General features: G+C 50.7%; 1 protein-coding gene across 1 annotated transcript; it reads right to left on the bottom strand.

Moving 5' to 3' along the window:
- Nucleotides 1-437: 437 nt before the first annotated feature.
- Nucleotides 438-9,181, bottom strand: NRN1 (neuritin 1). The gene is made up of 3 exons (XM_062568070.1): nt 8,953-9,181; nt 4,717-4,861; nt 438-1,710 (listed from the first exon to the last, which is right to left on the bottom strand). Exons 1-3 carry the CDS (start codon nt 9,005-9,007, stop codon nt 1,479-1,481), a joined length of 432 nt encoding a protein of 143 aa, XP_062424054.1. The 5' UTR covers nt 9,008-9,181; the 3' UTR covers nt 438-1,478.
- Nucleotides 9,182-11,331: the final 2,150 nt, after the last annotated feature.

Genomic DNA, 11,331 nt, shown 5'->3' with positions numbered 1-11,331 from the left:
CGAGCGGCGCCCGGGCCCGCGGCGCCGCCGGGGCTCCGCGCCGCCGCCCGCGCCCGGCCCGCCCGCGCCCCCGCTTCTGCACGGCGCCTCCTCCTCTGGCTCCGGAGACGGTGGTGCAGAGAGCTGAGAGACGGCGGTGCGTTACTTACTTATTTATTTATTTCTTTTCGGAGGAGGAGGAGGGCGGGAGAATTTGTAGCATATTGTTAAGAAAGAAATGAGAGGAGGGAAAAAAAAAAAAAAAAAAAAAAAAGCAAGGCGCAGACTAACCATTTCAGCAGCCCTGCCGATGTTGGAACTGAAATCGCAACATTCATCAAGGAATCAATTCTGGATTTAACCCTTCTTGCCCGATACTTTTCAAGATACTCTAGGCATATTACATAAAAATAACGACACCCTCATTTCAAACAATAATTTTTATTTTATACTTCTGTCTATACTTTGTAGCAAATCTTTTTTTGTTTTTTTGTTTGTTTTTTTTTTTTGCTGAATTGACTTTATAATAAACTTTTTTTTAAATTACATTTTTCTCTTTTAAAATCAAGGCTCTTTTTTTTCAAAATCATTACGCTGTTGGGTTTTTTTAGGTTTACATTTAAGCCCCCCTTTTGTGATCTCTACTGTTGATTTACTGGCATGTGTAACATCTAAAACAAAGAGGAGGAAAAAATTAAAGGCAGTGAATTCGGAAAGATGCCTTCGAACAGCAAGTAAAGGTAAACTCTCACAGATCTGTTAGCAGCATTCCTTCGCTCCTTCAGGCATTTAGACACGTATCTTTCATTTGTTCTTCCCTTCCTTCCTTCCTTTTTTAACCGTTCGTTTCCCAATTTCTTTCCCTCTCCCGCTCTCGTTCTTTTTTTCCTCGAGGAAAAAAGACTCTTATTTTTATTATTTTTTTGCAGTGAAATGACCAAAAACAAGCGACTGTGGAGGAAAGATGAGAGATTGTGAATTATTCACCATATGCTTCACACGTGGACATCTATCTTGGATTCATCGCCAGTGCGGTTTTTGTCTGCTTTTTTGTTCTCACCTCACATACTGCCATATTTTTAGAGGAGCCCGTGGCCTGCCAGGATTTATCCTGGCCGATTACATCGTTAACATTAGGTGGCTCAGAGCCGTTCCTGAGATTTCTTTTGCACAACGAGGGCTCGAGTTGTTATTTCTATTTTTTTCTATTTTTGACTTGAAGCGATAGTAAAGCTGAGGTCCGATTTGGGCTGCGCGCCGCTGCCTGTTTGGTAACATTTGGCAAATAAAACACACATACAAAAAAAAAAAAAAAAAAGAAAGAAAGAAAAAAAAAGAAAAAGGAGAACGCTTCCACAGTCCTACATGGGTGTTTCACCATCAGCCACCACCATCATCATCAACCACAGATAAGCACAACGTCCCCAAAGCAACGGATGGACACTTCCTCTATAGATCCGGCACATGGAGAGGGTGTGGGTGTGAGTGTGCTCGCCCCCCTAGAAAGGCAGCCAGGTCACTAGCGCGGCCCACAGAGCCGCCAGGAGCACGGGCAAAGCCGGTGGGAGGAGAGACGATGCCGAGCCGCTGCTGCCTCCACACAGTTCAAATAAGCTGCCTTGGAAATCGAGGTTTTTGGACTCCCGTCTCAATTTCTCCCAAAGGTCTGTCGCTCCTTCCTGGCAATCGGTGAGAGCTGTGAGGGTGCAGGCATGGAAATCATCCCAGTACCTGCAAGAGGGGAGACCACCTGGCGTCAAAATAGGCACCCACGCACCCTCCCAGCAGGGCTGCCGCCACCCCGACCACCCCGTCCAGCGCGGCCGGCCGCCCCGGCGGGGCTCGGCCCCTTCCGAGGGGGCTGGCGGCCGGCAGGGATGAGCCAGCGCCCCCCTCGGCGCAAAAACCAATCCCACCACCAGCACCACCACCACTGCCGCCCCGACACCTCCTAGGAGTCTCGACCCCCTGCCTTCTCCCGGCTGCCCCACAGCCCACCCCACGCTTTGCCCTACTGCACACCCCCCGCCAGCTCCTAGCTGGGCTACCGCTGCCTGTGATGCCGGGGGGCTCTTGGCTCCAACCCCACCTCCGGAACCAGCCCCGAGTAGGCGGGCTGCTGCAAAAATCCCTTTTCTCTGGGGAAGTGACACCGCGGGGGTGCCAGTGTCATTAGCAAAACCGCCGGCGGAGCCCCGTGGCAGGGCCGGGCCTGGCCCGCAGGGGCAGGAGGAGAGGAGCGGGTGGCGAGGAAGAGGAGGAGGAGGAAAAGGAAAGAACAGCTTCTCGCCTGGGCCCTCCTGGTGCATCGGCCCATTGTGCGGATCTGGGGCAGCTGATCCTTCCCCAGAATAATTTCCATTTCTTTCCGCTCTTTTTTTTTTTTTTTTTTTTTTTAATTCTCCTCCTAACGTGGATCTGACAAGGGGTTGAAACCGGGGCAGGACCTATCTCGCTGCCCTTCGTAATGGGACGGGACAGAAAGACATTTCCTAATCTGGGCTATCTAAAATCATCCCGGGCTCTGGGGTTAGGGATCTGCTCTCTCCCCATCCATACCCCCACCCCCTATCTGCCCGACAGGAGCTTGCGAATTTGGATCTTGATTTTCTTTTTCCTGTTTTTCTCTTCCCTCCTTCTTTTCCTTTTCTTTCTTTTCTTTCTTTTTCTTTCTCTCTCTGTTTTTTTTAAGTATTGCTACGGCCTCTAATTTGTGAGCACTCTAAGATGGTTGTAGACTCTAATGTTTGCTACATTTGTAATAAATAATGAGATACTGAGAAGCCAGGAGTCTGAGAGTGTGCCTCTCCTGCAATATTTCTGCTGTAATTGCATCTCCCAAAGGAAAATTAAATCTTCCCCCATCTTCTTTCAATATACACCCCAGCAGCGGGTGAAGGCAACCAGGGCCATGGGCAGTGGGCAGCAAAAAGGTCTTGCTTGGAAAAGAGGTGCTTTTCCAAGGTCTTGCTTGGAAAAGAGGACCTCGGGACCACCTCTGGTCCAGCATGCCAGGGCCAAAGGTTATCACGTTGGGACTTCATAGTCCCTGCATGTTTATTTATTCCTCATTTGTTCCTCCTGCAGAACACGAAGTAAACCTCAGTCTAGCATTTAAAGTGAGGAGCTAGCCTTAGTAGGAGCTGCAAAAGACGCTTTTGGCTCAGAAATCTCTAGGAAGGAAGAGAACAGAGAAGAGTTCCAGTCTCCCCTTTCCTCTCCCCTTTCCTTTCCTTTCCTTTCCTTTCCTTTCCTTTCCTTTCCTTTCCTTTCCTTTCCTTTCCTTTCCTTTCCTTTCCTTTCCTTTCCTTTCCTTTCCTTTCCTTTCCTTTCCTTTCCTTTCCTTTCCTTTCCTTTCCTTTCCTTTCCTTTCCATCTCCTTCCTTTTCACACGTTTTGTTTTCTGTCTTTGACGGAGCAAAAATAGAAAAACTGTTTCAAATATGTTTATGTCGAATGACCTTATCTCGTTTCTAAATATGACTTTATTCTTTTTTTCCTCTTTCGGCGAGGTGAGTTTGTGGTGGAAAACAGCAAACGGGAGAAAGGGAGACAACCATGTTCAGACGGATTTCTTTGGAACGGAACGAAAATGCCTGTTTCTGCCTGCTTGCGCCCAAAGGAGACCCCGACGCGGGGCCGGCGGAGGCCGAAGCTGGCGGCTCCCCGTCTCTGCCGACAGCTGCCCCAGCTTTCCCTCCAGCAGTAAAAACAGCAGCCCCGAGTTCTGGGGAAAAGAAAATCACCTCAAATTTAGGGCTCATCCAGCAGCCCCAGGGTCCTCCAGTTTCTCAGAGGAATTGAAGAGGGGGACCAGCTGCTGATTTTGCAAGGCGAATTCTTCGTCTTTTTTAATTTTAATTTTATTTAATTTTATTATATTTCATTTCGTTTCATTTAATTTCATTTGTTAATTTTTCTTGTTGTCCTCTTTCCCCTTCCTCCTCTGCTGCCAGGAGCGGAGCCATGGCTTTACTGCAACGTTTGCTGGGCGAAAGTCTGGCGAAAAGGGCTTTCCCGGGGCCAGGAAGCGGGGATCCGTACGGAAAGGGCGGCCCCGGCAGAGGGACATTTGGGGAGATGGGGGTGGAGTGAGGTGGCGCTGAGTATATAGACATCGGCTGGGCGTCCCTGCGCCGCCGGACGATCACTACTGCGGCCGCGATTCTTTTCTTTTCAGTGTAAGTTTGTTTTCCAGGGAACGGGCTCTCGAACCTCGAGGAGGTCCCGGACGGGGTGAGCCGGCCCGCCCGGCCCGGGACAGCCCTGCGGTGCCCCGCAGGACGGGGCGCCCCCCGGTCTGGTCTCCATCCCCCGAGCATCCCCAGCAACATGGGACCAAACAGCCGCAATAAGAGTAGTAACAACCCCCAAGCAGCCGCTACCGAGATCCCAGGTGCAAAGCAGGAGAGAGGAAGGACTGAAAAGGGAGAGCTAGAGAGAGAGAGAGAGAGAGAGAGGGAGGGAGGGAATTCACCGAGGGGAAAAGAAAAAAAAAAAGGCACTGAAAAACTCCCTCTAGACTTCACTGTTGCCCGGATTTGGCCTTTCCCCATAGCAGGGCGTTTGGAGGGAGCTCGGAGCAGAGAAACCAACCCCTAAGCAGCAAACCCTGCGTTATTTACTTTCCTTCCCTGCCCACCGCCGTCACCCACCTTGCTCCCTCCCGGCCCCGGGTGGTGACCACCTCCCCCACACACACTCCCCCACCCCAAGAAGGAAAAAGGCAAGACCTACGCGCAGATCGTTTGGAGATTTCTCTTGTCGTCCAGGTCCTGCGGGTAGTTGGCCATGTTATCGCCCAGCCGCAGCAAACAGTCCGAGAAGCCCCTAAAGACCGCATCGCACCGCCCCGCCGCTCTCACCACCTGCACCAGGTGCGCTGCGGGGCAGGGCACAGGGCACAGGTCAGCGCCGCCGCCGCCGCCGCGATGTCGGGGGCGGTGGGGCCCTATGCTTTTTTTGTTTGTTTGTTTGTTTTTTCCTCCTCCCTACGGTTTTCTGTACCTCTGGATTAAAGATTTTTTTTTTTTTTTTTTTTTTTTTTTTTTTTTTTTAGGAAGGAAGAGGAGGAGGGGAGGGTATTTCGAAATGCGGTGCCTGCTTCTCTCTGCACTTGCTCCTTTGTTAGAAAATTCCACCTCGAAGCAGCAGGCACGTTTCAGAGTACAAGCGCGCACACACACTCACGCACACGCACGCTGCTTTTTTTTTTTTTTTTTTTTTTTTTTTTCAGAGGTCGTTTGGCAAATGTCGTGCAAGATGCCGGGGCTGGGGAGGGGGGGGAGACCCAAAACACTACAAAAAAGGCGCGATATAGAAAAGCAAAGCAGCATCTCCCAAAGCCACGCAAGCAGGTAGCACCGCACGGCTTCTTCGGCTGGGGGCAGCGGGGTGGGAAGGGACGAGGAAGGTGGCAAGGACAGAGCAAAGGAGTGAATCGGGCCCCTTTCAAACCTGCTGCCTCTGGGACCCTGCGGGACTGTGCTAGGAAACGGCGCTCGATTGACAACAATAATAATAAAAACAACAACAAAAACCCGCAAATGCCGGGGGGCAGTGGAGAGAGGACGGCGTGCGTGAGACGGCTGCTGCAGGGTGCAGGGAGTGGGGGGAGGGGGGCCGCGCCGTGGGGCCGGCTGTGCCCCCCCCTGCTGTGGCCGCCCACGAGGCCCCCCGGCCCCCTGAACTCTTCCAGGGTATGCATGCACGGAAATACAGCCATCCACTCAGCAACTCCCCCCACCCCGACACACCCGCCCTAACGGCCCTGCTGCAGGGGACAGGGAATTAGGGGTGGGGGTCACTGATGCCGGGCTTGACCCCGGCGGTCCCTGCGGCTGTCGGGGAGGGGGCTGCCCTCCTCCCCCAGGGTGTCCCCGTCCGCCCACAGCGCCGGGTGGATTGTGGGGTCGGGCACCATTCCCGGGGTAAATGGCTGACTCCAAAAGACGCTGTTTCAGCCCAGATCCCCCTCTTTCCATTTAATTCATTGCAAACATGACTTACTGGCCACTCCCCTCTACACACGCACCAGCACCAGCCGTCACATCAAAACCCCAGCAGGCTACAGACGTTGGCTACGATAGCAAAAAAACCCCAGACAAATAAATAGAGAAGAATTGAGGACCATCCCGAGGGTGAAACCATGTCCTATAAAATCAGCGAGATCCCATTCTGGCAGCTAAAAGGGAAAGGGGGAGGAGAAGTATTACGAATTCCTCTCCAAAATGCTACGAGCTGCGTTGAAAACATGAGATCCGAAGCGGAGCTCTGTCCGGGTCCCGGGTCGGAAAAGTGCTAGAGGGCCACATTTGGGATCACCGGGGGTCCGAGCATCCCCCTCCTCCCTGCGGGGCGGCCTGACCCTGGGTGCCCGCCCCGCTCCCTCGCCGCAGGATACCCTCTCCAAGGCCACCCCCAAACCCTGGGGAAAAAAAAAAAAAAAAAAAAAAAAAAAAAAAAAAAAAAAGCGGAGAGACGAGGGTCTTGCCCGCTTAAACGAGAACGGGATTTCTCTTGAACCAGGTCGCTTGTGCCTTGTCGTGCCTCTGTCCTTCCTCCTCCCGCCCTCCCCGCCGCCTCTCCCTTCAAATATAAAAACAAGCAGCAATTTGCAATGCAGAAGGACCGCAGGAGCCATCCCTAGCTGAGCTTGTCCCTTCCTGAAACCGGCTTCTGTCCTCTAAGTTTGCATGCCCTTTAACTACGCCTGGTCCCCTCGTCCTCTCTCCGATCACCTTCCACTTAGGCTCACCACCAGCTCCCTCCCCTCTGTCACCTTCCAAAATGTCACTGATTTCGGAAAGCTCCCAATCCCCACTGCCCAAATATATATATATATATATATATATATATATATGTGTATACATATGAATGTATTAAAGCCGCGGTACCGGTGCAGAGGAGCAAACAAACACATTTTGGGAACAAGCCGAACACCCATTTCACACGAGCCGCTACTGGGGCCGGGGCAAAACGCAGCCCCTTTGCAAAACCCGCACCGACAACCAGAAGGGGCAGCTGACTTCGGAAGTGGTGGTGGTGGGGGGAAGTTTACCCGAAATACTGAAGGAGGAGCAGAGGAAAGTGAAGCCCTCCGAAAGCTTAAAATCCGTCCTCTCTTGGGGCACCGCAAAGCGACCGCACCGTCACCATCTCCGCGGTGGGCAGCAATATTTGGGGGTAACTTTCCAAATGACTGCTCATGCTCACACCAGCCTGGGGACGGCGATTCCCAGCGACTCTAGATGCCTTTGAAATTTCACCATGAATAAAATCCTCCCTCGGTCGAATCAAATAAACACGAATGAGGTAATATCCTCCTCCTCCAAATGAACAAACAAACAAAAATGCAAGGGCTAAAATTAACGGTAACATCCAAATAATGCCTTCCTCTTCCTTTCTTTGACAGCACAAAAAAATGGCCTTCCGAAGAGTTCAGCATCATTTAAAATGGAATGATAATATGAATAGAGGGGTTTGCATCGTATATCCACATTTTCCAGAGGTCAATATTTCATCGTAATATTTCGTATGTTTTTTTTCTTTTACTGATGAGGGATTGTTCAAAGCATTTTGCCTCCTTCCTTCCTCTCTTTCTTGTTCTCCCTCCCTCCTCTCTCTCTCTCTCTCTCTCTTTTTTTCTCCTTTGGTACCCACAAAACGCTGCAGAGATTGTCTGGCGAAGAGGGCGACCCAGCGAAAGGATCTCTAAATAGCAATGCTGAGCATTTTTTTTTTTTTTTTTGTAGCAGAATTCCTTTGCAGGAAAATATTTTCAAGGGTCTCTTCACACCTGCCAATTTGGATAATAAAAGACGTGCTTTAATTGCCCTTTCATCGAACCCCAGTTTTGGATCATGATCAAGAATATATGCAATATGTGATCTTTAAAATTTGCCTGCACAGGACGAAGGTGGTCATTAACTTGGAGACTGCTTAATATCTATAACTCAAAAAAAAAAAAATACTTCAGCAAGAAATGTTGAATAAAATGAGCGTAAGAGCAAGCCAATAAAAAGAACTAGAAAAAAAACTAGACATTGAACAGAAACAGCAACGAACACACAAAAACACATAACAGAGTGGAGGGAAACCTGCACTATTTTAAGTAACTTAACATATTTAGGCATTTTGGAACATATATAGACAAATTTGGACGTTTTTGACAGTGATTCTCTTTGCACAAAATTAACGATCAGGCAGTGGGATTTCGCGATTCTTTTTGGGTTTTATTTGCTCAATCTCCGCATTCGGGCTTTTTTTTTTTTTTTTTTTTTTTTTTTTTTTTTAAGTTTGTGCTGGGTTTTGTTTGTTTTTAGGCTGCTGCTCGGCAAAAAGGAGAACCTCCAAGTTACTAAACGGAACCCTTCGCTTGTCCCTGATCTTCTGCAAAAAAAAAACTTTCCACTAGATCTCTCACTAGCCATTTTGTGCCAGTTCGTATGTCTCTGTCCCTTGGGGCCGCGGGAGGAGGGGATTTCTTAGCACTGGAGTCCCTAAATTGTCACTGGTATGGGATGCACTGTATATCCAAAAAACCAAATATAAATTCAATCATTCATGGGGACGGAATAGAGAGAACAGGGAGAAAGGGAAAAGAGGAAGAAGGGAAAATGGAACTGTGAATAAGCATGCATTAGTTTAGGAAAACGAATAACAAAAGTGATTCAAGAGGAATAAGGAATTATTTCTCTTTCTTTCAGAACCGCCTGAATTGGCATCTTGAAAAATAACGAAAATGCGAAAATGACAGCAAAAAGGAAAAAAAAAAAAAAAAAAAAAAAAAAAAAAAGCAGAGAGCGAACAGAGAGCGCACAGAGCAGAGAGCCAGCGAGCGAGAGTACATTCCTCAGCCCCATCGCCACAAATTACGGCAGTAATTTGAGGTTATTTAGACATTCCCTTTCTGCATGCATCAATTGGGGTTTGGTGCATAAAACTTGATACATAATTTGGCAGTCCACTTACCTATCTGTACAGCAAGGATCAGAGAAATATATCTGCCGTTCAACTTAAGTCCCATCCTACATTTAGTAAAACCATTTGCGGCTGCAGATCTTTAAATAGTTACTTTGGAGAACGTGGGGGAAAGCTGAAAAATAGGCATTGCCAACAAGTTCCGAGCAGCGGAGGACTTTGCAGACAAGGGGGGAGACAGAGAAGAAGGAGAGAAAGAGGGAGAAATAGAGAGAGGGAGAGGAGGGATAGCTGGGAATGGTTCACTCCATTAGGAGGGGGCGGAGGAAGTACAGCCTCACGCCCACGACTAGCCCTGACGTGGGGGGATGACACTGACTGTTTTTTTTTTTTTTTTTTTTTTTAATGCACCTTGGAAGAGAAACGCCATTTATAGGCATCGCAGCCTGCATTCATCCAGCTCCCGCTTTCCCTGTGCCCCACCGGCCCCGCTAATGGCCGTGAAACCTCCGCGCCGCCACGGGGTCCCCCCCGACCTGCCCCGCAGCCGGGACCGTCCCCTCGAGGCGGCGGGCAGGAGCGCGCACACACGCGCGTGCACACGCGCGCGTGCACACGCGCGCACACACACACGGGAGCCGCCCCCCGAGGGTGGGGATAGCACCGCAGAAATCCCCCTCCCGCCCCCGGGCCGCCCCGTCGGGGCTGGCCCGGCCCCCGCGCTGCAGAGGAGGGGGGAAAGGGGTGCCCTCCCCCCGCCCCTCCCCCACCATGACGTCACCCCCAGGCTAGGGGGAGACGGCGGAGGCTGGGCTCTCCCGGCCCCGCAGCCTGTGCCGGCTCCCCGACAGCGCGGGGCCGCCGCCCCCTGGAGCCCCTCTGCTCGTGATGCGGGGCTGGGGCACCCGGGGGCCCTCGCTCGCCCGCCACTCCCACAGCTGGTCCGCTACTGCTGGGCCTCAGGGAGCCCTCGGGTGCTGGGGCCCGCAGAGGGGCTGGCCTGGGCATGGGGTGCCACTGCTGCACATCCTCCTGGGATGAAGCACCAAGGGGGACTGCAGATTGCACATGTGGTGAGGTGGGATGAAGGTGCTGGAGGCAAGAGGGGCCATCAGCCAAACCTACGTGTGGTGCTGCCCATGCCCAGGAATTTGGGGTTCACGTGTAGTCTGACATCCTGCCAGGGTGCTCCTCAAGGCCACCTTACTTGGAGAGCAGCATAGGAGGAGGCTAAGGTCCCCCACGTGGCCTATTCACAGGCCAGCCAAAAATGCCGTTCTCCCCTTCTTCCCCTTGGCTCTTCTGTCACGCAGTTATTACCCCCTAGTACAGCTCTGACCTTCACCAAGCCATCTATAACAGCACGAAAGGGAAGCTGCCTGGAGCAGGAACTACCATGCACTTTCGCTCCTCAACATCCTGTGCCCACCTAAGCAGCTGTGTGCTGGCAGCACTGCAGTACCCTGGCCCAGCTGTGCTACTAGTTGCATCCTCTTCTACAAACTGCCTGTGACAATCCTGAAGCCTGAAAAGGAGAGGGGCAGCAGCGACCAGCGTGGATCCCCATAACCACTATGGGCTACAAGTGCCTGAAGATTGACATGCCAGGAGAGGGCTTGCACAGGATTAATGAATCAGAGCAGCTAGAAGGAGGTAAACCGGAGGGCAAGATGAAAAACTTCCTTGCTGAGAGCACCATTCACAAAATAAAGCTAGTAAATGCCATTGCCTCTTTATGTCAACATAATGCGTGCAGTGACAGCCTGCACATACATCCACTTAAACCAACCATGAAACCCCAACCTCTTTCTTCAACTGGAAAGCAGGGATAATGTTGAGTACTTACTCTAATAGTCAGCTGGAGACCTAGAGATGAAAAACGCTGGCTCGGCTCAGCTCCTCTACCTCTTCCACCACCTTTCTCAGCTTCACTTTTTCTCCATGTTTATATATCTCCACTGTGAATGGTGAACTGGATTAGAAGATAGATCTGACTGAAAACCAACCCGAGGAATTAAAAATAAGATTTGTTTTCAATGTGCTTGGTTCCCTGAGCCAGCTCATCGTGTATAGACACATTAGCAAGTGCAGCATAAGCATGGCCAGTGGATGCCTCTTCCCATGGCAGCTTGCACTTCAATTCAGTCCAAGCAACCATGAAGATGCAGCCCAGAGTAGAGATGGTGAATTGTTTTTCACATATTCTTAAAGATATTGGTGGCAGAAAGGCAGCTAAAACTAAGCCTTTGGGTTCTGTGCTGACGTTATTTTCAGCAGAAGAAAATATGCAAATTTAAGCTGGAGTTAAGGTGAAACACTTTTACCTAGCTCCATGCTGTTGTGGCAATGGGTGCTTTTGCAATGCAGCAGAGATGGAGGCAAGTGTCTAAAGGTGGAGCTCTGTCCTCGTTCCTGGGGGGAGCAATTAGA

The sequence above is a fragment of the Rhea pennata genome, chromosome 2 (genome assembly GCF_028389875.1).
Source record: "Rhea pennata isolate bPtePen1 chromosome 2, bPtePen1.pri, whole genome shotgun sequence".
Taxonomy (NCBI): Eukaryota; Metazoa; Chordata; class Aves; order Rheiformes; family Rheidae; genus Rhea; species Rhea pennata.
Note: the sequence above shows the minus strand (reverse complement) of the source record. Positions and strands in the feature narration are given on the sequence as shown.

Excerpts from the sequence above, each read along its gene's own strand:
- NRN1 (XM_062568070.1), bottom strand. The coding sequence starts at position 9,007 with ATGGGACTTAAGTTGAACGGCAGATATATTTCTCTGATCCTTGCTGTA. Across the intron at positions 4,862-8,952 it reads GATCCTTGCTGTACAGATAG|CGCACCTGGTGCAGGTGGTG; the intron begins GTAAGTGGACTG and ends CCTGCCCCGCAG. Across the intron at positions 1,711-4,716 it reads AATCTCCAAACGATCTGCGC|GTACTGGGATGATTTCCATG; the intron begins GTAGGTCTTGCC and ends CCCCTCTTGCAG.